Source organism: Crocodylus porosus, unplaced genomic scaffold (assembly GCF_001723895.1).
Source record: "Crocodylus porosus isolate Cpor-Errol unplaced genomic scaffold, CroPor_comp1, whole genome shotgun sequence".
Classification (NCBI taxonomy): domain Eukaryota; kingdom Metazoa; phylum Chordata; order Crocodylia; family Crocodylidae; genus Crocodylus; species Crocodylus porosus.
This window is the reverse complement of record NW_017728943.1, coordinates 26,208,812-26,235,243: the sequence shown is the minus strand read 5'-3', so window position 1 is coordinate 26,235,243 and position 26,432 is coordinate 26,208,812. Positions and strand designations below refer to the sequence as shown.

Here is a 26,432-nt window from a genome sequence, read left to right as displayed (position 1 = left end):
TGTGGGACAGCATTCATGAACTCGGTGCCTTCTTTGCGGATTTTGCCATTTGTGAGGGATATGAGAATGTATCCCCTGCAAATGGCAAGGGTCTCCTGTATTCCTTGACAGCACACCAATTTCTTCTGTTTACCCAAGTCTCAGCTGAATGCATAACATTCAGACTGGGAAGCAGAAATGTGTGCATATCATAATGGAGATCTGCTTCTAATGAGTGTTGTGTGTTCTGTATTTTAGGTTTGATGAGCTTTTTTAGTATGATTTTTAAAAGGGTAGGAAAATGAATTTCCCTTCTCTTGTGTCTTTAGCCAAACTAGCAAAAATAAATTCAGTGCTTTTGTCCAAGATTTGTGATTATGTAAGATCTTGGACTTGCATAGCCACTTTCAAGCCAAAATGCTTTACAGACTTCTTGTGTGCAGGTGTGTCTTGTCATTTCTAGTGATGTCACAATAGTAATTGAGGAACCTGGGACTAGAAGCATTTTCCTTGATCATTGATTCTAGTCCTCTGCTATGGCAGGTACTACTTCATGTAGTTCCTTTCATACATTATATTTAGAGACCTACTGAAATCAAGGAGTCAGGTGGCCAATTTCATGGGCTGATTGAGGGACTGGCTCCCATTTTCATGAGCTTGTTGTGACAGGGACCTGGCTGCAGGGCACTGGCAGTTTCTTCCCTCACTGTAGATTGGCAGATGGCCAAAACTGAGGCTTAATTACCTTGATTAAGCCCATGGAAGCCATTAATCAATGTATTATTAAGCAACAAGCATTAAATTAAACTCTAAACTGAAATGTCTTATGAAATTAAAGCTATATACCACATAAATTGTAGGTAATACCATCACCATACTTTTATTAAGTGACATTGTAAAAAAGGAGTTTACTTAATGCTAATCTTGAGACAGGCAATTCATGCCAGCTGTTAAACACTAGCATTCAACATCCACTGGCAATTGCTGCTGACATTCTCTGTCTCTGGGGTGGATGCTTGTCCGTACGCTGAGATGGCACGCTCAGCATCCACTGAGTTAGTTGAAATGGTGAGGCAGCATTTTGCCGGGGCATACAGATGTGGAAACCAGTCACAGAAGCCCCAAACATAGGCACAGGCATCCAGCACTCTTTGACAAAGTTCATGTTAATAGTGTGTTCCTTGTCATGCTCTTTTCTCCATCTAGGGATTGTTTACAGTAACTGAGGGTCACATCTCAGACCAGGCACATGGTTGGGGTCCAGAATGTGAGCAGCACTAAAAAGGAGTCAGCCAGTTATCTGAACCACAGTGACAGGTCATACCTATACTACAGGTTCAGCATCACAGCTATTGCCTTGGACAGGTCTCTTCTCTGCTGGTTTTCACATTAACAACTTGACAGTTCTTGCGATATCATGTTTTTGACCCAGTTTATCAAATCCATCAGCTTGTGTGAATGGTGGATCGCAGCCTGCTGGCCTTCAAAACACATTAGAAAGTCTGTGAATCCAGGTGGCCCTTTTCATCACAAACTTTGCTTCATCTTGAACGTCTCCCTGTTCCAGGAGATGGTATAGCTTAAGTATGCACTGTGTGCCGAGTGTGATCCAGCTCCTCACTCACAAACTGCTGGTGTAGTACTGCACGTGCTTGTGAGCACAGGCTCTGGTGGCTGTGACACAGTTGCATGCAAGTCCCCACTTTCACTGGCATGGGCAGGGGTGGGCAAAATGCGGCCCGGGGGCCAGATGCAGCCCGCCAGGCCATTCTATCCGGCCTGTGAGACCCCTAAAAATTTAGAAAATTAATATTTATCTGCCCCTGATTGCCTGTCATGTGGCCCTTGATGGCTTGCCAAAACTCATTTATCTTGAGGGTCAGTGGCTTCATTGGACTGTATATGTGAAACAGTCACTGCAGAGAGATAGTCTTGGTGCAGCTTGTTCACACATGGAAAACTGCCAGCATTTGGCATATTTTGGTTTAAGTACTATCTTAACTTACGGTGATCAAGTTTCTCCAGCAGGATGTTTGCCACTATGAAAGCCTCTACAAGGAAAAATGCTGCCACTCGCTTTGCCAAGCTGTTTTCTGTGATATTTTCAAAGAGCAAGGACACAGTCATTTGTTTCTTGCTCTGTCCTTCAGCCTCTGCAGCAGGATTTTGCTTCATGTGTGCCTTGGAATCTTACATGTCGATTTGTAATAGTTTCCCTTGACACATCCAGAGACACGTTGCAGGCAGTACAAAACAGTTTACCTCCATCAGTGTGCAAGGTCCCTGCAGGATACTACCTTACACAGTTGAGACCTGAAACATATTTGGCCCCCTTGGAGGATTTCTTCTCTGTATTCATCCCTTCTCAATCATCCTTAAGCTGCAGTATGCTGGAGCAGCATGCCTCTGGCTGCTTAAAAGATGGCGCCAAAACCCTGTCACTTCCCTGACTGGTGCCTATACTGAGCCTATGTCATAGGCTCAGACTCTCATTAGCTCCCTCTCACCCCCTTTCTTTCCACTTCCCTCCTGGTGCTTCAAGATTGCAGGGCCTCCTACCATTTTCTCTGCTTGCCAATAAGTTGTTTTTTTCTTCTCCCCTGCCTCCCCCCAGCAAGCCTGTCAATTGCAGAGCCGATCATTTTTAACAGAAAACACCTGATTTTGCATGAAATGTAAAATCACTATTTCAGTACATCTCTTATTATACATATGTACGTACATACGCGCATTCATACGTATGAAGGCTGTCCCAGAACCTGATTGCTCCAATGGTTACGAGTCAGCCTTAATATTTCTTCATGGCCAATTTACACCCATTTGTTTTTAACTTGCATGGTAAGGATATCTGTGTTTAGAAGAGGTTTTTATTTAAACACTCTCTTGCACTTCAGGATATCACTACTGCCTTGGGGTATTGATTCATTACTAACTAGGAGACAAGTAATTCATGCACTTCAGGAAAGATGTGGAGGAGCTCCAGAGAGTCCAGAGGAGGGCCATGTGCATGATTAGAGGCCTAGAGACCAGGTCGTATGAGGAGAGGCTGAAAGACTTGGGACTATTCAACCTGGATAAGAGAAAACTCAGAGGGGGCTTGATGGCAGCCTATAAGTATATCAGGGGCGTACATTAGGGCCGGGGGAGCATCTCTTCACCAAGACCCCCCAGGGGAGATCGAGAAATAATGGGCACGAGCTGATTGAAGATTGCTTCGTAAGGAAAAACTTCTTTACAGGTTGAGTACCAAGGGTCTAGAACAAGCTCCCCTGAGAAGTGGTAGAGTCACCTACCCTGGCAATCTTCAAAAAGCGTCTTGATGCCCATCTTGCTGGGGTCTTCTGACCCCAGCAGTCTTTCCTGCCCACATGCAGGGGGGCTGGACCCAATGATCTGTAAGGTGCCTTCCAGCCCCTAACATCTATGAAACTATAAAACTTCCTGCTTGAAAACTGTTTTCTTGATGGTCTTGCATATAGATTAAGCCCTGGCCAACCTGTTTAGTTTGAGAATATCAACTAGCTAATAGAATGTGATTTTAGTATTCAACTATATATGTAATTTTCTGCAAGAAACCAAAATGGATGTCTTTCACATAATACTGGTGGTTCTATGATTTTAATTTGAGTGTTCCTGTTTTTGGCTGTTGGTTCTGTATGTTACACTGTATAAGCACCTTCTTGCAAACTTTCATGGAGTCTCCTAGCACCTTACTGAGGATAAGGAAATGGACACAGAATGGTTAAATGTAGCACAGGAGGTCCATGCAGCACTTGGCAGTCAACACTGTCTGGTCACTTTTGGAGAGAGAAATCTATTGTTTGAGGCATAATTTTTTCTGTAGAATTCTTGTCAGTATCATTTGTTTACTTTCCAGGGTGGTTTTTTAAATAACTGTTTTTACTACAGTTAGATTATATTTGCCTTTAAAGGTAAAATGCAGGTAGTCCACTGATATCATGCTCATGCTGTGGCTAAAAATCCAAGACTAGTTTGCTTCATTCATTTGCTGCCAGACTTTGGAGTGTTTTGAAAGCATCATCGTCATATGTTATCTTCCTCCTGAGTGGGAAATAGTATTAAATGTTCTTAGGCTTGATATCCTTTCAGCCTCTGTAGTTGGACATACTTGGAGTGGAAAGGATAAAATGAGAGAGAACTGAAATATCACCTGAAATTCTGTAGACCAACAGGTGAATTTCAGGAGCTTCCCAATAAGACCTATGCATACACATTTGTAAATATGTGGAACCGAAGGAAAATGAATAATAAAATGGAACACAAACTATTAAGCATTTTGAGTTCTGGGAAAATAAATCTTAAAGAAAAATGTCTTTTCTCTGAAACATTTCTAGGATGGCTCCAGAAGTTGCTGCAGTTGAAAGGAAAGGTGGCTATAACCAACTGTGTGATCTTTGGGCAGTTGGAATAACAGCTATAGAACTTGCAGAACTTCAGCCTCCAATGTTTGACTTGCATCCAATGAGGTTGGTAACTTTTATGACAGGCTGTAAAATTCCATAAATTACATTTTTAAAATAGTTGGCTAAACTTGGTTACCATATGCAGAGCAATTGCAAATCATATTGAGTTACAGGTTTTCAGCATATGCATGTGAGAATTTGTCGTGGACATTTTTTAGGCTGTGTAAACGAGCAACTTTGTTCTCTTAATATTTTTGAGTTGGTTAAATTTTTTGTTTCAGCCAAAAATAAACAATTGTAATTGGCTATATGCTAAAGGTGATGCACATCATGAAAATGTTGTTTTTCAGAGCATTGTTTTTAATGACAAAGAGCAACTTTCAACCTCCAAAGCTAAAAGACAAAATGAAATGGTAAGTACCTTCTGCTATTTTAGCACATTTCTAATTCTGTATTTCATTACTTTATTACGGGGTTGTCAAAGATATAGGCTGGATCTGGACTGCAGAGCCCCATTGTCTTGCCCAGGGTGCTGCCTGTGGGACTTGGAGTAACATACCACATACAGCATGCACTGCCCCCAGCTCCATGTGCTGCATGCCAGACACAGAGCCAATTTGCCATGGGCTACATCCAGCTTGTAGGCTAGACCTGGTGCACACACACTGCATGGGACCAGTCTGGGTCATGTGCTGTATTGGACTGGCTCAGGGATGGTCTGGTGTGGGCATCATATGCAGTGCATGCCTGAAACCAGCCTTGCGTGCCTTGGACCAGTTCCCTGCACCACATGCTGTACCTGGGGCTGGGGCCCGGGCCAGTACATGCTATGTGGCACCTACACCAGACTGGTTATGCACACTGATTCTAGCATTCTGGCTGTTTGGACCCAATCTGGCCCACTATCCAGCCCTGCACCCTTCTTCCAGCTCATGTGACTTGATGCATTTGACACCCCTGCTTATAATTGTAATACCTATTGTTCCTTTACTAGGTCAAATACTTTCCATCACTTTGTGAAAATGGCACTTACAAAAAATCCTAAAAAGAGACCTACAGCTGAAAAACTACTACAGGTGTGTATTCCTGACGGCTTCCTATGATTTTTGTGCCCACTTGTATTTACTTTTATTGAACTTTTAATGTCCTCTCCTTCTTCTTTGTCTTTTAGCATCCTTTTGTTACACAGCCTTTAAATCGAACACTTGCTATTGAACTTTTAGATAAAATGAATAATCCTGATCATTCTACTTACCATGATTTTGACGATGATGATCCTGAGGTAAGAATACATTTTAACTGCAAAGTAAATAATTTTTGCTGGTAAATGTTTTTATTAAATATTTGACATTTTATATATCTAAAACTCTTTGCTAAACATTTGAAATTTCAAACTACCTTAGGATATTTTTTTGTTCTGTGTAACCAGATTGTCACACATTTAGCAGATTATCTGATTTTGTTGTATTTGAGAAGAAATATATTAAAAGAGAAAGTAGAAGTGGAATGAAGTTGTCAGTATCTAATTTGTGCTCTTTTAGGTTCTTGTATAACTAGAAACAGGTTTTTTTATAAAGCTTATAGAAAGAACTGGGGATGAAGAAAATTGACTTTTTCCCCCCCAAGTTTACCTGTATTAATTACCTTATTTTTGGTTTGGCTCTTGAGCAGGGGCAGCAAAATATGGCCCGTGGGCTGGATGCAGCCCACCAGGACATTCTATCTGGCCTATGGAGCCCCTAAAAAAAATAGAAAATTAATACTTATCTGCCCCTGGGTACCTGTGAAAGCAGCCATGCAGCTGGGATATGGTGCTGGAGCAGTGAGCACAGTGGGGTAGGAAGCAGCATGACAAGGGCAGTAATGGCAGATGGGACGGGGAAGTGCCAGTGAACAGGAGCACAGGGCCTACACCAGTGCCCCAGAACCAAGAGTGGCAGGAGCACAAAGCCCAGGCTTGATGGAGTGCTGGCAGGGGCTCTGCCTGCTACAGGGGCGGAGGGAAGTCTGTGTGCAAACCCTCCCCCTACATGTAAGCCAATCCTCCCCAGCCACCCTCCTCCCACAAAATCACAGCCTCCCAAAAACCCCATACCCATCCACACACCCCCACCCACATGCTCCCCCACCCTACATACACACACCCACAAACCTATACCCACCCACACCCCCTCACAATATACAAGAGTAAGACTTCATTTTAAGCTATTATACTATCACTTCTATGTACACAACACAAACGCATGTAAATCAGGACAGAAATATTTTTTGAAATGAAATTAATGAATTTTGTAGTATTTGTTTGATTTTTAGAATATAATTTGGTATTTTCCTGGTTCCAAAATGGCAAAACCCCTTACTGAAAGTAGTACTTCTGGGGGCAAGGCAAGAGACTTCTGGTGGCAAAGGTCAGGGGACAGGACTTACGGTCCCAAGATGGCAACCAGGGGGCGGGGCATCTGTCAAGGGGTGGGGCTACCCTCCTCAGTGGCTTGGCAATACTCGGTAAGTGGCCCTCCACCCAAAATTGTTGCCCGCCTCTGGTCTTGAGTAATGAGTACTCTGTTTTGGAATCTCTCTTCCCCAAACTATCGCTTTGTAGCAGCAAACCTCAAAGTTACTTTATTTTATCTGGAAATATAAGGCCTGTGTTGGAATTGCCCTTGGGTTACCACCTTTTAAGTGAACCAGAACATGTACCTTAAAAGCAGTGCTATAGCACAGACATACCACTGATTCTTCAGTAGTGGGCATGGCCAAGGTTTCTGGTTGCAAGTAGAGCTCTGCTGAACTCCCACAAGAGAGCTAGAAAACCAGTTTTGGTTAATGTAGAACTCTTTCACTGTTGATCTAGTCTGCTTAGCGCTAGTAATTCAGGGAGAGGGTCAATTTTGTTAGCTTTTTTTCAAAAGTTGATGTTCTGTTACATTTTTGTGTGTTACATTTATATTTCTAATTTTGGAATTACCATGCAACGCAATTTCACTTATAGTTTTATCAAAGGATAACATTTAAACTGGTACATTTTCTTGCTTTAGAAAAATTGCTTTATAATTAAAAAGAAGAGAAGTTATAACCTTTTGTGGGTTTCTTCCAAAACATGAAAGTAGCCAGGTGTGGACGTTTGGTGAAACAAATGACTTTCCTGGTTTTCTCCTTTATAGTTTAATTCTTGTCAAATATTTTTCACGTGGGGACAAAAGGAAGGCAAAGATGTGAACATACAAAGAAAATACAACTGCACAAATACACAGCTCTTTTGATTCTGTAGCAGGAATGAGATAGCAGGGTTCTTGGTGAAGGTTCTTCATAGCAAAGGAAGGGAAATATGGGTTGGATGAATGGACTGTGAGGTGGGTAGTAAAGTGGTGGGTGGCAAGATCCCCAGGCTCAAAGGGTAGTAGTCAATGGCTCAATGTCTAGTGGGCAGCCAGTATCAAGTAGCTAGGGATCAGTTCAGTTCAGTCCCTAGGGATCAGTTCAGCAGTCAGTTTTGTTCAATACCTTCAACAGCCTGGAAGATGGGATGGAGTGCACCCTCTGCAAGTTTGCAGATGGCACCAACTAGGTGGGGGGGTTGGGAGGTGGGGGGCGGTAGTGAATACAGTGGAGGGTAGTACTAGGATTCAGAGAGACCTGGACAAATTAGAGGATTGGACCAAAAGAAGTGTCATGCATTCAGTAAGGAGAAGTGCTAAGTGCTGCACTTTGGATGGAAAAATCCCATGCACTGGTACAGGCTGGGGACTGACTGGCTAAGTATCAGGTCTGCAGAAAAGGACCTGGGGGGTAACAGTGAACAATAAGCTGAATATGAACCATCAGTGTGCCCTTGTTACCAAAAAGGATAATGGCATACTGGACTGCAGTAATAGGATTATTGCCAGCATACCTGGGGAAATGCTTCTTTCCCTCTGTTCAGCATCGGTGAGACTACATCTGGAGTACTGTGTCCAGTTTTGAGCCCCCCACTACAGGAAGGATGTGGACAAATTGGAGAGAGTCCAGTGGAGGGCAGTGAAAATCATTAGAGGGCTTGGGCACATGATTTATGATGAGAGGCTCAGGGAAGTGGGATTATTTGGTCTGGAGAAGAAGACTGAGGGGGTTTAATAGCAGCTTTCAACTAACTGAAGGGATGTTCCAAAGAGCATTGGCAATGCATAGGAGGTGCATGTGCGCCCCCTGAGATTAGCCACTGGTTAATTCTTTCTTTGCTGAGTCATTTGATTCCACGGGGACTATAATTGTGCTGGCAGATTGGTGATCGGCTGCTGGGATATTCCCCCCTTGATCGGTAGTCCGGTGTCCCCCCAGACTTGAGAGTCACCAGTCACCCATGTCAAGGACTGTTCTCAGTGCTGACAGATGACACAACAAGGCACAGTGGCCTCAAGTTGCAGCAAGGGAAGTTTTTAGGTTAGATATTAGCAAAAACTTTATCTCACAGGCAGTTTAGTAAAGCACTGGAGCAGGTTACCCAGAGAGGTTGTGGAATCGCCATCCTTGGAGGCTTTTAAGATCTGGCTAGACAAAGCCTTCACTGGGATGGTATTATTGGGGGGTGGTCCTGCTGTGTGCAAGGGGTTGGACTAGGTGACCTTATGAGATTCCTTTCATCCCTCATTTTCTATGACTATGAAATTCTTCAGCAGTGCAAAACAGAAGAGCTTTAAGAATAGGAATGCTTTCCTTATTTTGATTGAAATGTCTTGATTGGTGCAAGGAGAAAGTGACTGCTTCTTCATCATGACAAAATATGGCGTCTGATGCAGTGTTCCTGTTAATTTCCAAATATCAAGATTCCCTAGGTTCAGTGTTTTTCACTGATGCATACGAAAGCCTTAAAATGTGCTCAGAGCTTTGTTCTTACAGCAGGACTTCTTGATACCAAAAGATTGACTATTTCTATGAGCCAACATAGGAAAAAACAACTGGGCATGCCATCATATTAGTGGATAAAGAAAGAGGGCAGTAGCTCAAGCAAGCTGTGGGGTCTTACCTGCTTATGTTCTCTGTCAAACCCCAGACTCTCTCCTCCATAGTTTCTTTCTCTGTCCCAGCATCCCTGCCCAGTCCCAGTGCATACACATGCACACACACAAATGGATGATTACTTTCCATGATTTACACAATGATTCTACAAATGGACACCAAATTTCATTTCTATTTTCGCGTTAGTTTCTGGCTTATGCAGACTTAAGTATCTATACTTCCCATAAAGCATACCAGAACCATGGAAATGTCCCTGCTTGAGTAGGTTTCCAGCTTTTACAGGTTCCATCTTAGGTTTCTCTGTATAGAAGTTAATATGATTTGCATCTTTGTCATCTAAAGCCCCTAAAGCAGTTGCTGATATCAAAATCTTTCTTTGCTGAGTCATTTGATTCCACGGGGACTATAATTGTGCTGGCAGGCACTTTTAACTCTTAAAGAGCTATTTGTTTCATTTCCAGCTGATTCCCAAGAAAGCATTTATTTTCTGCTCCTTGTACTTGCTTCATCTTTAGTACACAGGCTAAACCAGGTAATGGGAATAAAGTTCGGACAAGCACCCAAAGAAGCACTTGAGAGCAAAAAAACTCAGTACCCAGAATGGAGTTCTGAGAGAAATAAGTCTCCCTCAAAAAGAAAAATCTAAAGAAGGAGATTACTGAGAACCTGGGCTACCAGCCAAACCCTAAAGCAGCTTCAGCAAGTTGTCTCAGAGCCCATAGGAACAGAAAAGGATGGTGGTGGCATCACCACAAAAGTGAAGTGTATGAGGAAAGAGACAAAAGTGTTACAAACCAGGAAGCAGCAGAATAATAATTAAATTTGTAATGGGAAAGAATCCTTCCTTCCATTCTCTTCCTCTTGTATCAGAAGCAATGAAGTAAATATTTCCTACAATAATGTCTCCAGAAAGTTTTCATTTTACTAATAAATCAGCATGGTTAAAATAGACCATTTCAAGAATTTTAGTATTGTATCTGCAAGTGGAATAAGTGACAAATAGCAAGGAGGCTGCCTCAATGTGGCATGTGATTTACAAATCTAAGAATGGAAACTGATATAGAGTAAGGCTTAGTAAGAAGCTCAAAGGAAAACCCTACAGAGAAACCCAGACAACTCCAGCAGAAGACCTTGGAGACCATTTATAATCAGTGGGAAGCTACTTTTAGCATATGTAGAAAAGATTCATGTTTTCTTAGGGAGGAAAACCTTTCTTAGGCAAAATACCTAAGGCACATGTAGGTGCGTTGCTGCTGAAGCCTGCTTGTGGCATTAGAGAGATTAAAGTTCCCTAAATTCTTTCACAGTTGCCTAGTGGAAAGCTGCTTACTGAAGATCATAATTATAGCTGAAAGTAAGCCTAGAAATTAACATACCAACAAGCATGTCAAATGTTTGTCACCTGCCACCCCTCACTCTCTGACCTTTGCCACTGAAAGTTCCTCCCCTTGCCCCCCCAGAAATACTCCTTTTGGAAGGGGGCATTGTCATCTTAGAACCAGAAAAAACAAATTATACACTAAAAGTCAGACACCTACTATAACGTATTTTAATTTTATTATGCAAAATATTTTTGACATGATTTGTGCTTACATATTGTATGTAGAGGTGATTGCATAATAACTCAAAAATAAATTATTAGTCTTGTATATTGTGGGTGGGTGGTGGAACGTGGAGTGGGGTGGGGTGGGTATGTGGAGGGTGTATATGGTAGACTGTGACTGTATGGGGGCATACAGTATGTTGAGGGGGGGTGTATATGAGCAGGGTTGCACATCAGTGAGGGGCACAGCCTCCACCAGGCAGTCTGTATCGCTGGTGCTCCCTGACACTCATGTGTAGCCCTTAAGCTTGCTGGACGCAGGAGGGAAACCCCGTATGCTGGAGCCGGCTGCCTTTCCCACTAGGGTTGTGGTGCAGGGGAGGAAAGCCCTAGGCGCCTTCCCCTGGGCGGCAGGGAAGGCAGCCAGCTCCAGTATCTAAAGATTCTGTCTGGTGCAGCGCAGCCCCAGCAGGGAAGGCAACTGGCTCCAGCATGTGGGGCTTCCTTCCCTGCTGTGCAAATACAGGGGCTGTGTGTGAGTGGCAATACAGATGGCCCCTACATCCCTCACTGTGATGTGTAGCACTAGCCGGAGCTGTGCCCTGTTTGGCACCTGTGCCCTGATGCTCCTGCTGCTGCTGCCACTGCTTGCCAGGGCTGCACGCCATGGGGGAAGTGTGGGGGGTCCCCACACTCCCCACCCAAACTTTACACTGCCACTGCCCCCCTCAGTGCAGGGTCTGCACTGCTGCCAGCCCCAGCCCCGAGCTCCGCACTCCTACCCAGCTGTAGCCCTGCCCCCTGCTGCCTGGAGCCAACAGACCAGGGAAGTGAAATAGGTCCCCAGGGGCTGCAACAGCAGCAGCCCTGTGCCAAAGCTGCTGCTGCTGGGCCTCCAGTCCCTTTGGCCCAGAAGAGTTGGGAGCAAGGCACAATAGAGTATGTTAGGTGCTGTGTGTACATGTGCGCACCTCATTTCCACCCTCATGGGTGGAAGGGTTGGGCAGGGCACAGTTTGTTGGCAAGTGCTGTGGGCCAGATGAAAGTGCTTGGCAGGCCCAATTCACCTATGGGCCGTGTTTTGCCCACCCCGAACTATACAGATCCAAGGAACGAAACACATTATTAGTACCTGACCAGCATTTAAGGTTAATGTAATAATATCTTTAATGTGTTTAAAAAAAAAACAAACCACCCTTTCATATATTTTGTCTTTTAGACACTGCATGTATAAAGATTTTTTTTTTTAATTTTATCTGAAAGAAACTGGTAAAACATATAATTCAGAATACCTTTGCTTAATAAAAGGTATACTTCTGGTAACAATGGTTTGTTTGGTTTTTTTTTTTCTTTTCTAGCCTCTTCTTGTGCCTCATAGAATTCACTCAACGAGTAGAAATGTGAGAGAAGAAAAAACACGTTCTGAAATAAACTGTAAGCATTTATATATGTTATGAATTTTTAGCATTACAAATTTAATAATTTGATATTGGGTTTTTATTTAAATGGTGTTCTTGCCTATCTTACATGACTAAGAACATTTTTATTAAGAGCCAGCACAAAATGAGTGTATATGCAGTTTCATTCGCTGTTGTCCATAGTCTGTTCCTGTACTCACAGCGTGAATTGCATGTTGTTTTAAAAGATGTGTTTAGTCAGATAAACAGGAGGAAAAAAACTATATCACAAAAAATCATACAGTCAACCTTGCCTCTTGTACATTTCCTGGACCATCACATCTACAACAGCACCCCAGCCCCTTTTGTCAGATAAATTAACCTTTTCCCTCCCAACCCTCTATCAAATCTCACTGTTGCTAAGCCTTAATGGAAAGGGGACTTCATAGTTTCATAGTTGTTAGGGTCCGAAGGGACTGAGCAGATCAAGTCTGACCCCCTGCCATGGCAGGAAAGAGTACTGGGGTCAAACGACCCCGGCTAGGTGATTATCTAGCCTCCTTTTGAAGACCCCCAGGGTAGGAGTGAGCACCACTTCCCTTAGAAGTTGTTTCATATCCTAGTCACCCTGAATGTGTAGTGCTTCCTGATGTCTAGCCTGAACCTACTCTCAATCAACTTGTGGCCATTATTCCTAGTTATTCCTGGTAGTGCTCAGGGGAACAGGGACTCTCCTCTTCCCCACAGGTCCCCCCGGTAAGTTTATAGATGGCCACCAGATCCCCTCCCAGCCTTCTCTTGTGGAGGCTGAACAGGTTCATAGCTTCTCTTTGTAGGGCCTGCCTTGCTGCCCCCTGATCATGCAAGTGGCCTTCCTCTGGACCCTCTCAATGCTGTCTGCATCCCTCCTGAAGTGCGGCACCCAGAACTGGATGCGGTACTCCAACTGCAGCCTGACCAATGTCGCTTAGGAGGGAGGAACACCATCTTGGACCTGCTCGAGATGCATCTGTGTATGCATGCCAAGGTGCAGTTAGCCTTACTGACCGCATCCTCACATTGGTGGCCCATGTTCATCTTGGAATCAATAATGACTCCAAGATCCTTTTCTGCCTCTGTGCTGATGAGAAGGGAGTTCCCCAGCCTGTAGGTGTGCTGCTGGTTCATTCTCCCTAGGTGCAGTACTTTGCATGTGTGAGTATAGAAACCCATCCTATTCTCATCCACCCACCCCTGTAACCTGTTTAGATCTGGTTGTATGCTGTCCCTCCTAACGTGTCCACTTCTCCCCACTTAGTGTCATCCGCAAATTTGAACAAGGTGCTATTCACTCCCTCATCCAAGTCACTGATGAAGATGTTGAACAGTGCAGGCCCAAGGACCAAGCCCACTGCCCATGTCCCTCCTGGTCAAAAGTGACCTGTCCACCACCACTCTCTAGCCAATTTGCAACCCATCTGACTGTGTGGGCATCAACACCACAGTTGCCTAATTTATTTTTTACTTGAAATAAAATTTCTCTCAAAGCCTGTCAGTATCACTTGGGCAACAAATCAGAGGGGGTTTCCAAAGAGCAGCAAAAGATTCCCTCTTCAACCACAGGCTCAGCAAGTTATTGTCCTAGTCCTGTATTGGCTTGTGCTGTGTCTTCGTGCTCTGATTTAAATAGTTCTGCAATTAAACATTTTTTGGGCCTGCCAATAATAAAATGTTTCTTTAGAGTTGGAGTGACAATCCTATGGAACTTTACAACCAGGGCAGAGAGCTCATATTAAAGAAGAAAACAAACAACTTTTATCCCGTCACATTTCTCATTTAGTTATAATTTTAATATGGTCAGTTTTACATTCAAGTGAAAACGGTTGCACGCTTAACTTCTAGTCAAGTCAGAAGACAAGAATGCAATTAATATTTGTTTGCTTATTTAACCACAAGATTCATAAAGCTAATAGTAATTTGAATTTTTTAGATTGGTGTTTTTAACAAAAGTTAAGATTCCTCCTTGCCCTTTTATCCAGGGATTTTTAATGTCAGCGAATTAGGGAGTTTCTTTGGGAGTGAGTATCTAGAAAAGAAAGCTAAAAAAGTAATTGGCAGGTTGTCCAAAAAAATGCTTGCCTCCATGTTTGCATTCTGTTCCTGGGCATGTAGCCTCTATGCTTATGGGTGACTAGGCATTAATACTGTGTAGTCTTACTGAACATGTGTAGTAGCAGCCATAGAACGCATGTGCACATCCCATGTGGACTCATAGAGCCTTTGACCCCCTCTACATGTGAAAGTAAAGGCACAATGGGATTTAATGTGCGATTCATTCAGGTGTACTTCCTGTCAGGCCACACAAGTAGAATTGCACATTAGATCTCATCATGCCATATTGCCAGTACCGGGCAAGCCTCATCCTGGGCTTCCCCTGTACAGGCAAGAAGCAAGCTGTCATAGCTGAGCACCCACTCAGCTGAGAGCTCCCCAGCTGCAAGGGCACCCCATGCACCCCTGAGGCTGGGAGATGCAGCTGTGGTGATCTCCCTGCCCTGGGGTGGGGGGGTGAAACCTGTGGGGCAAAGAGATTACCGCTGGAACAGTTTCCCAGCCCTGGAGGTTTCATGCACCCCTAGGGCAGGGCAAGTTGTAGTCATGGTGTGAGGCCACTGGGACCTAGCTGGGCCTTGGCCCCAGGAGGCATGCTGCAGCTGGGGGGTGCTGCTGAGACCCAGAACAGTTGTAGGACTCGCAGCTCCAACTGGATCAAGTGCATCCCTGCAGCTGGGAGCCCTCATCTGAATTATTTTCAGTTCATTCATACACAACAGTTGGAATGTACCAACTGCTGGCCTCTTGGAAGAGCGCCCAGCATTTGTGCATCCACACCCTGTGGCCCGTGCCACACATTATGCATATTATGCAGCTAACTGGTTAATCACGCAATAAACTTTAGACCTGCCCCAAGTGCAAAGTAATTATCACACAATAAAAATTATTATCCAGCTCTAAAGTTAGTACTTGAAAATGTGTAACAACTCTATAGTTGGTTTCTATCCAGTTTAATTTGAACGTGTAGCAGGGCCCCATGAGACTTACAGTTGGAAGGAAAAAAATGATGGGGGGAGAGAGCGTGTTCGTGTGTTGGCCCATGCATGTGTCCCTCTTTCACTGCATAACTCATTGCTACGACACTCATGTGGGATGCTGGAGGTTCGGGGTTCTAAGCTCCCCTTGTCCAGAGGAAGTTTGACTTGGGATCTCCCTCATTTCCCTGCAGAGCACTCTGACCGTCACATCACACGTCAGCAGCCATAGCTCAGCACTTTATCCAGTGTTCCTTTTGAAGCTGAATTGAGCCACTAACTAAGATGGAGGGTAGTGTAAGGTAAAGCTTCTGCCTCACTAGGAATATGGACCCCAGCTAGAACCCAGAGCCACCTCCTTTCCAGGCTGGCAGACACTTTAATTAGCCCCAAATTTGTGTCTTGCTCTCTTTCTCCTGGACCCTCGTACCTCCCTTTCATGGCTTCTTACCAGGCCAGCTTCGAAAGGAAGCATGAGAAAAGGGTCTGGATAATGGCTGACCTGCAATGTGGTGACTAGTGCTGTGTTGGGAAGTCAGACCCAGATTCAAAGCCTCTTGGGGGAGAGGGAGCAAACCCAGGTCTTCTGGCTTCCCAGGTGAGTGCCCTAGCCACTGAGCTGTTTTGGGGAAAAAAATAGGTCGCTCTGGCTCAGTGGTGATGCATGGGGGATGCATAGGGGTGCATGTGTACCCCCTGAGAGCACTGATGCACCCCCTGACAGGCTGCACTCACTGCTTAGGCAACAGGCGGATGGGGGTGCCAGGTGAAGCGCCGCGGCCACTTCCGGGACTTCCCCTCCCCCCGTCGGTGAGATTGGTTGTGGGGGAACACCCTCCCTCCTGACTTCCTCGTGGTGGGGAAGGCGCATGGCCCCCCCCCCGACTCAAGTGGCACCAGTCATCCATGCTCTGGCTCTGTCCCTCTGTCTCTGTCCTCCACCACCCTCCTCGCACCCCAATTCTGAGTGTGTACTTAGCCATCTATGCTTATCTACATGAAGTCAATACAGAGTGCTAGGGTTGTATACAACCAGATCTGGTCATCTACGCCAGTGGTCTCCAAAGTGGGGTGCATAAGATGATCTATTTGGGTGCAGGAAGTAAATATTAGAACTTCTATTTATATTTATTTTTATCTAAAAAAAAAAAAAAAAAAAGAAATTAAGCTTTACTAATATCTAATATACGGATTGACACTGGCACCCTCACTCAGTCTGTATGTCAGACGGTCACGTGTCATGTACGGTACACGAGTAGTACATGTATATAATTTATAAATATACATATATTCGGGGTGCATGCTTCAAACATTTTTTACTGATAAGAGTGCGTGATCAAAAAAGTTTGAAGACCACTGATCTAGGCATCTAGATAATAATGCCATCCTAAGCCTGTTGCCTATGAACAATTACAACTCCCTACCATCGTTCTTCAGATTTCGGTGGGTTTTTTTCTGACTCTTCTGATTGGAACAAGTGGGGAGTATCTCATAGCAGTACTACCATGCTGTATGAAAGACAGCACGTGTGACTTCAGTGCTCACTACTTTCTAAAAGTCCATGAGCTCAAAGCATGTGTGTCTCAAAAGTACAGATCAGTAGAGATGTAATATGTCAGAGGCTGGCAATAGTTTGGAGTTGGGGACTGTTTTAACAGAGCTTAAATCTGAACACAGGCTATTTCCAAACCAGTCACCACTCACCCTGCAGTGCTGCTGCCGAAGCCCCTCATCACCAAAACCTCCTGCCTCTGTGCCCCATGTAAAGTGGATCCAGCTTGCACGCTGTAGGTTGCTGACCTCTGTAATATGCTATTAACGCTGAATTAATTATTTTAGTTAGTGGGCAACCTTGCTTGGAAGCTAAATCCTTTCTTACAATAAGCAATGCCAGATCTTGACTTTGAGTTTTTCCTCTTTAGTTGGGCAAGTAAAGTTTGATCCACCTTTAAGGAAAGAGACAGAGCCACATCACGAATTTGTAAGTAATATATACAGTGGGGTTTATTCTGCATGTTATTTCCTGCAAACTGGAGTGGGGAAAAAGGAGCTGGGGAGACTTATATCATAACTTCTTTCTCATCACCACCAATTTTATCAGTAAAGCCTTGGTGTAGTGGGTGACACACAAAACTAATTTTTTTGATGGGGCTCTCACTTTATATGCTGCAGATCCCTTTATGGGATTTACTGGAGGTTGTGTGCAATTATCAATCTTTGCCCTGTTGGGCTTCTTCACATCTTAAATATGCCTTGTTCTTAGGCTCATCACTCTTGTCAAATCCCTTATTACATACATTTACAAAAATCTATTGTCGCTTGCACTTCATGCTGCTGTTATGAGAATTATTTGCATTAGCATTAATAATAATAAAACTGAGAATACAGGAAGGGTTATATGTTACATTGAAAATGATTAATTCAGTGTTTGATGTTTCACTTGAATAATTTTTGTCTTTGTCCTTGACACTTGTCAGCTGAAGTGTTTTTTGACTTGTTGTCTTTTCAACACTTTATCACCTGTATCCTCATCAATGCATTGGTTGACAGGAGCTCAGGCAGGTAGAGAAAGGGGCCTCTTTTAGTCAAGTTGTACAGTTTCCTGCTCTTTCCCAAAGCCTTTTACTTTCCACTTTTGAATACTTAATGTTTGTTCTCCTCAACCCTTATTAAAAAGACAAAGAAGGAAAAGATTCCTTTTCCTTTTGTCAGAATTGCCTTTTACAGACTAGTGGCTGTTTGCTATGGGCAGGTACTAAGGAAAAACAGTTGGCTGGCTTCCATAAGGCTGGCTGACTTATTACCAGGGCAGAAGAGGCAGCAGCTCTGCTTTTGGAGCTCAGCTCAGAACAAGAGTATGGCTGGAGCAGTACTGCTCCATTCTGGTGTAGGAGCCCTTCGGGAGCAGGACTTCTGGCATATATTTTCCTCTGCATTCCTGTACAGTGTCTCCTTCCTTCCCTGATATGACCCCCAAAGTAAAGGATAAGCCAGCTGAGTTGGGGTGGGATATACTATCACTCAGCACCTCAGTGGTCAGGTTTATGTAGCCTCTAGTAGCTCTGTAAGAAAGAAGGCAAGTGTTTGCGTAGAACAAATCAGGACTACACAGTAGCTTAGGTAGGTGCATGATCACATTACTTGGGGTACTGATAGTTCTTACATGCATGCGTGCACATGCGCACACACACATTTTTATGTTTATGAAAAATAAGGTATGTTTTTTGGTTTAATCTGCACCACTAACATGCATGTTATGGAAAATAAAATGAATAGCACTTTCTTTAATTCAAAATTTATTTAAAGTCTTTTTCTATTTTCTGCGTAATTCTGTTTTTTAGCAGTTCTTGAATATGTAATTAACAACAGAGAAAGGAAATAACTGAACTTAAAACTAAGTGTGACTTGGTGTATGTACCAGTTACCAGCTAGGCAGTCATTTGGGATGGAGCAGTGTCTAATCTTGCGCTGCAGTGAACAAACCAAAAGGGGAATTTTTCTCTGGGACTCAACACACTGCCTTAGAGAGCATTTATTTGGCAGGTGTTCGTAGGGAGGAGTCAAGCTTCTTCCCATACTTGGTAGAAACAAGCAGGTCACTGCAGTTCAGAATCTTTGTTGCCCCCCTTGCAGCAAGAAAAGATTTGAACTGTTTAGATTATGCCTTCTAAGAAGGGAACCATTTGTATTGTTTTGCTCTACCAGAACCGCTTGTTTTAACCCTGGCAAAGAAATGACTTTATCACTTCGCCTGTAACAGTTTGTTTGGATCTTTCTGAACAGGGACATTAAATGCCCAATTGCCTGCCCTAGAAAATGGAAGTATGGACCACTGTTCTGTGCTCTGCAGCGAAAGGGATTTTCTTTTTTTAAAGACACCTCTTTGTATATTTCCTTTTAAAAGGTTATTACTACCTTATTCCAAAGGGCCTTGTTGGAAGCTTTTCTACAATACCAGTAAAATAATTTGAGTTTTCGTGTTCCTTACGACTATAAATGAAGAAAAATTCATCCAGTTTACCAAAATATTTTATTTTCATTTTTCACAAGGTTACTGTGAAACAAATGAAAACTCTTGTTGTTAATTTTTTGTTGCAGTTGTCATAGGTGCCTACTTAAACTAGTCATATTTAATGTGATGCTGGTTCAGTAGTAGGCTGCAAATTAAAAGAACCAGTTGAAACTCTTTTTTTTGTTTTCTGCTTCTTGGGAAGCGAGCAAGAGAGGATTATGAAGGTGATAGTCCTGTCCAAAGGACTGAAAAAAGGACTATTGAATCCCTATATTTTTTTTAATATTCTGGCCAATCAAAATTGGTATACTAACAGGGTGCAAAAGGAAACCCTATTCAGTGTAAAACTGATACTTATGAGAAGGCCATTACTATATGGGAAGCTGAGAGGAAAGAGTTTGAAGTAATCTGTAGTACAGTATAACCGCATAACTTGGGATCAAAAATCCAAAATTATCAAAGATCCAGCACTTCCCTGCACTGTTCCAGGACTGGCCGCTGCTCTCTTTCCCCCCCCCCCCCCGACACGAAGCGGGAAACTTGCACGCAGCAGCTGCCACCGCCATTCGCCACCCTGCACCGCTGCGCCACATGCAGCCACTGCTCCAGGACTGGCCAGAGCTATTCCCGCTCTGAGACCAGCTGCCACGCTGGTTTAAAAAATCTGGCATTTTCAGATTTCTGGCAGGTGCTCGGTCCGAAACACACTGGATTTATGAGGTTATACTGTATTCTGACAAATGAAAGAATCCATCTGTAAACTGGAGTCCAAGGTGTGGGGGGAAAAAAAAGCTTAATCCCAATTTTGTAAAGCAGTTTATTTCCCCCCCCCCCCAATTAAGGCATGTTTAAACTTTTTATACTAATTTAATTAATTTTTAATATGAAATGTAATTTTTTTCAAAAGTTGTTTAACATCGTTTTAATACTGCATTTGAACTAACACAATTTGGCTAAGAAATTTTCCCTCTGTATACCTGGCTTTCAGTCTCAATATAAATAACTTGAGTTTTTTGGTCTCTATCTGATGAACAGCACGACTGTAGCGATTTTTTGGACAATTCAGAAGAAATATACTACACTGCAAGATCTAACCTGGTATTTTTCATCTTCTGATTTTCTTTGTCAAAGTTGGTTTTGTGTCTCTATTCTTGTTTTTCAAACTAATGTTTTGTCTAGTTGTAGTTGCTTTAGCATCTGTAGAACCATTTTTCAGTATAAGAATCAATTTATTTGAACAGTTCAATACTACAGGGGAGGAAAATATTGAATTTATGTTGAAATGTATTTTTTATGAAGTGTCAATATTATACATCAGTACTTTTTTTGTTTTCATGCTATCTAGTTTGTTTTTGTGTGGGGAAGGGGTAATTGGAAGTAGGAGAGATGCATTCTTACTATCTTATGTTTGGTGGTCCCTTTCAATGTCCATTTGGGTGAACAGAAAATGTTTATATTTTAAATGTTTGAATTATTCCTATAGCAATTGCAAGATGGGATATAAATAAACAATACATATACTGACAAAGCCAAGAACATCTGAGTAGTAAGGTCATAAATGTGATCTAAAGGACATTAACTGGTCTCACTTCCAAAACATCCTGGCTTAGTTCACCACTAAAAATAATACCGTTTTCAGCTGTGCAGGATAGAAATCTTTATAGTAAACAGGCTTTCTTCTACTCTGGTTTTGGATCATCAAATAGTCAAAGTACTTCCAACTCCTAAACCTTCACAATGATGGCTGCCAGTTGTATAAAAAGTAGTGAAGAGCCCAGCTTCATATTTTTCAGACCTTGTGTGAGGTAGAACATGCTGTACCATTGATAGTTCTTGGTTTGATTTTTCTTTTTTATAGTGTATATTTAATGTAAACGTCTCTTGACAAGAGAATAGATATGAAGTACCATATTTTTCATATATAGTATGCCCCTGTAGATGGTACACATCTTGACTTCGAAGGACAGTCTGAAGAAAAAAGATTTTTTAGTTGATGTAGTGGCAGTGACTAGGGAGCTGAGTTTGCTCCCAAGTCTGCTGTTAGCCCCATGTGCCAGATGGGGCCTGCAGGTTGATAACAGTCTTCCCATATCTGAAGGGCAATTACAGAGACCATAGAGTTGGGGCCTTTTTCTGTAGCTTTAGGGGACAGGACTAGAAGCAATGGCGTCAAGCTGCACCAGAGGAAATTTAGGTTGGAGATTAGGAGGAATTTTCTGGTTGTGTGTGGTCAAACATTGGAACAAGCTACCAAGAAAAATTGTAGAATCTCCATGCGTAGAAGTTTTAGGGGCAGGTTAGACTAACACTTACCTGGGGTGGGTTGGTCAGGAATGATCCTGCCTTTGAGTAGGGGGATGAACTAGATGGCTAGGGACGGAAATTACATACAAACCAGTATAAGTGATTGGAAACTGGTTCAAATCTGTAATGCAACAGAAGTTCAGTGCACATAAACTGCTTTCAAAGTGGCCGAATCCAGTTTTAGATAAACCTGGATGGATGTGGTAACAGATTTAACTGATTTCCATTAAATTGATGTATTGAACTTCTGTCCTAGATCACCTCCAGATTCAGGTAAACTCACAGTCCCCCAGGGCTCTTTGCACATCCCCCTCAAGCCCACCCCTCCACCCCTTCACAGGGTGTGTGGGCTAGCCCTAGCCCAGATTGTCCAACGGAGCATGGAGGTGTGCTCTAGTAAATATCTGTTCATTAGCTTATCAGCTCAGTCTATACAGCTTAGACTAACCTGCAAAGATTGAATTGATTCAGCCTCAGGCTTTTTGACTCTTGTGAGGTCCTTTGTAGACCTACTTTTCAGAAACCCTGTAAGTCCTAAATCCTTTGTGTTTTGTATGTTCCTCTAGTTTTTGTAACCTGGTTCATATTTTCCATATGTCAAAGCAGTCTGTGTTGCCAAAAAGGTTCTCTGTTCAGGGAATTTTTTTATTTGTTACTTCATAGCTATGTTGCAGAAGGAGAAAGCATGCGCATATGTGATGACCAGAATCTCAAAGCTACAACTTGGGCATCTCTCCAAGTCTTTACAAAACACAGCGCAGGGGGACGTGTGCGCCCTGTAACAGTATTGCTTTTAGCAGTGAGTCCTAAAGAATGCCCAGACAACCCTGGCTAGCTCATTAACCTCCGTATTTTGAGAGGGTGTGTGGGCTTTTTGTTAATGCAGAGTTCATTCTGATTCTGTATGAAGTTTAGTGTTCTTGTTTTCTGTCTTGGTTTGACAGTTTTCTTCTAACATAACCTTTCAGTGCTGTAGAGAGGTAGGTTCAGTTTTATAAGACAGTCCTGCCTTACCTATGAGTTAGTCTACACAAAATGATCCTTGTCAGTCTCTTCTGACTTCAAGGAATCTTTCAGCAAACTTTACAACTTTAAACCCACTCATTTGAATTTTGACTTCAGGTAGTAAAAGACTAATAAATGAAAGCCAAGCTTACAAAATGCAGAAGGTGCATCTTAGATGCAGCTGGTGTGATTTTAAATCTTGTCATTAGCAGGGGAATGGTAAGGTTCATTCTGTGCATATACTCTTGGCACTCCAAAGTCAATGACGTTATGAAAGGGAAGAACAGAAGGTAGACCTAGACCACTGCAGATCAGGGGGCCTTCCCACAGTTCTGGAAACTCGGGGGGGGGGGGGAATTGGCACTGTTCCCATACTGCCAAACTTCCAAACCCATGGAGAGCCCCAGACACACTGCACATCAAATTGAGATGCCTAATCCCAGCATGCAGGGGCAGGCACCAGGCCCCAGGGCCTGATACCCAGCATGCAGGAGCCAGTCAAGGCCCTATGGAGCCCTATCCAGATATGCAGAGCCAAAAGCCTGAGTAGCGCTGCTCTAGACCTACCTTATTCATATATTCTCCCTCTAAAGTATCTGGTGTTGCCACTGCGGGAGACAGGATACTAGCTTAGATGGACCATTAGTCTGATCCAGGATGGTGTACTTATGTTCTGGGAACGTTGATAAATGGTTTAAATCAAGATTGCCTCATTGATCTCCATAAATGCTCATGTCATGTCCTGGCTTCTTTAAAGTATACATTTAGTACAAAACAAGTCCCAGATCTTGCTTTTTATAATTAAAAGTATTTAACTCTAGACTAAAATCACACACGTTAAAATATCTCACACGCTCATATGCATCTCCTCCCCAGAAATCAGTCCCCTAAAATTGGGGTGCATTTATTCAGCAGGGAAGCAGTTTTCTTTGGAAAAGAAGCAAGCCTGGAGACACTGTGCATGCATGCAGCTGCCTAGATGGCTGCCAGTTGTGTCTGAGAAAGCTGAAGGGGGAATCCTGTGTTAAGCCTCTCACTATCATATAATTACTGAGTTAATGACTTGTTTAGGTTGGTGTTAGACTGTGAAAAACTACCGTATTTACTCACATACACATGCCCCTGGATAAGACAAGTCACACTGTTTTCAGAAGGTAGAGCAAAGAAAAGAAGACTTCCCTTGCCAGCAGCATAAACAGCACTGGCAGTAGTGGGGGAGCAACAACCTGTGCCTGTTTCATTAATCCCTCACTGCTGGCTGGCTATGGACAATTCCTTCCTTTGCAGCAACAGGGTCTGCCCCAGTAACATCAGGTTAAGGGTGTCATGTGCAGGGTTACTTTACTTTTCCTCCATGACATTTCACTTTCTTAAAAGGACACCCTTGAATTGTCTTATTACTAAGTAGTGAAGAAAATGATGGTTACTCCTAAGATCCAAAATAAGTAAATGGGAAGAGAGGGAAAGGAGTTAATAGTTTTTTAAATATTATTTCTACTAGTATAATATCTCCATCTTTTTGTTTGTATCTTTCCTTTCCTGAATGTTGCCATTTTTCTGCCTCAGCCAAGGGGAGTAAGATACTGAAACTTTTGTTGCTTGCAGACAAAAATTCCAAGTGCAACAGCCAGTCACATCAGCAGGATTACAATAGTCAACCAGAATACCATAGTTACTTGAATAGAAGATGACCTTGACTATAAAATGACCCCATAATAATTAGGTTCTATATATGGAAATTTATAAATCTCTTATAATTTTCCAGGTATATAATCTAATTGTTGGAAGTGTGCCTTGAATTTATCTCCACCCCACTGCTACAGCAGGGGAAATAAGTCTAGTAAGTTGGATTTTTTTTCTCTCTCTCTGCTTCCCCCCTGCCCCACACACACACTTTTTCCCCAGGCGGCCCCTTCCCCCCACTCTCTCCTTGAGCACATAGAAATGAGGAGTAAGTTTGAAAACAATAACTGTGAAATTAATCATAGCTATAACAATTTGCATATAGTACCCATACACTTAATTTATCCAAAATTGATGCATTTTACCCCTTTTTGAAACTGCTGCCAGTTATAGCTGAGGTACTCCATAATCTCTGTTTGCTGTGGGAAAAATGCGGATTTTCTCCTTTAAAGGAGAAAAATGCAGGAAACTGCAGGTTCCTTTTGCAGGCTGTCAGAGTTCTGGGCTACTTGGGGCTGCGGGAGCAGGTTTCAGGGGGCGCCACATGCATGTGTGCACATACATGCATTCATGTGGCCAGCAGTACAGCCAGGCAGCAGTAGAAAGCTCTCCCTCAGCTTCCTGTAGGTAAGTCCATGGGGACATAGGCAACGTGGGGGGAGCAGGAGAGGGCTATAGTGAAGGGAGTAGGAAAGGGTTTGCAGCTGGGGCTGGGGGAACTGCCCATCTGGGGCAGTGCTGGAGGCCTAGGTGGGAATGTGTGGCTGCAGGGCCTAGCGGGGAGAGAGGAATGGAGCCATGGGTGGTATGTCCAGTAGGCTGGTAGGGAGCCTGGCTCACACCCATTGCTGCACACAGTCCTAGAGAGGAGGGTATGGGGGGTGGCATTCCAGATTTGTCTGTGGGGCAAGGGAGGATGTGGGCTGCTCTCTGTGGGGGTCAGGGCTTTCCACCTTGCCGCCCTCTTACTAGGGGCCTCCATGGCCCAGCAGGTGGGACCCAGCTTGGGAGGGTGGAGTGAGGCAGGTCGGCTCGCTGCTACCACTGCTGGAAGCCCCATGCCAGCTGTGCTGCCAAGATGAGGTGCTGCCTGCCCACCTGACAGCAGTGGAGGGACACAACTCTGTGCTGCTGTCCCTGCTGCTGCCAGGCAGACAGAGGGCACCTTGCCATGCTGGTGCTCACAATGGTGGCACCAAGTTTTGCCATCACACTTTGCCCCACCCTCTTGTGCTGGGTCCCACCTGCTGTGCCGCAGAGACCCCTGGGAAGGGGAGGACAACAGGGTGGGGAGCCCTGCAGTGGGCAACCTGCATCCTCCCAACTCCCCCATCCAGGGGTGCCTCTTTGCAGGGCAAAGAATAGGTCTCCATTTTGAACTATACAAAGTTATTCAAAAGTTAGGGGGAAGGGGATCTCCCTTTTCAGTTTCAGCAAACCCGCCTGGACCAATATTACCTTCCACTGTGGTGGTGATCATGGCATTTCTTTTGTCAGGTAGCTCAAAACCAGAGGCCACCATATAGTTCACTGGGCTGGACCCCACCAGAGTCAGCAGCACTTCAAGCCATTGTGCCCCCACAGCTCAGCACTACTCAGGAAGCTGAGAAAGCTGCTCTCTACTGCTGCCTGGCTGTACTGCTGGGCACATGTATGCATGTCTGTGCACACATGCACATGACACCCCCTGAAATCTGCTCCCCCAGCCCCAAGTAGCCCCTTGCACTCATATACAGGCAGTCCTCAGACTTACAGCATAATTGGTTCCTGAAAACTTCCTCTTTAGTTGAAACGTTGCAACTCAGGACCAATTTTTCCCATAGAAACAATGTTATAAATGGGGAAGCTGTTCCTGAACCCAGGCCTGATACCTTATTTTCACCAAAAATAACCTAGATTTTTGTACTCAATGAATTATAGATGAGTAATATAACTACATTAATGTATGTATATTGTAAATAGCAATCGTATTGATTTGGAAGGACTTCTTTGAGGTGACTGCTGGGCTTTCTGAAGGGCTCT

General features: G+C 43.6%; 1 protein-coding gene across 3 annotated transcripts in view; it reads left to right on the top strand.

The window, feature by feature from the left end:
* Positions 1 to 26,432, top strand: part of MAP4K3 (mitogen-activated protein kinase kinase kinase kinase 3) — a 142,923-nt gene that overhangs the window by 46,877 nt on the left and 69,614 nt on the right. For 2 of the 3 annotated variants that reach the window (XM_019549059.1, XM_019549058.1), the window contains 7 exons: positions 4,335 to 4,466; positions 4,754 to 4,816; positions 5,398 to 5,479; positions 5,575 to 5,685; positions 12,300 to 12,375; positions 17,329 to 17,387; positions 20,454 to 20,516. In XM_019549059.1, the coding sequence (XP_019404604.1) occupies positions 4,335 to 4,466; positions 4,754 to 4,816; positions 5,398 to 5,479; positions 5,575 to 5,685; positions 12,300 to 12,375; positions 17,329 to 17,387; positions 20,454 to 20,516 (586 nt within the window). The remainder of the gene's footprint in view (positions 1 to 4,334; positions 4,467 to 4,753; positions 4,817 to 5,397; positions 5,480 to 5,574; positions 5,686 to 12,299; positions 12,376 to 17,328; positions 17,388 to 20,453; positions 20,517 to 26,432) is intronic. The other variant, XM_019549060.1, reaches the window with a different exon arrangement.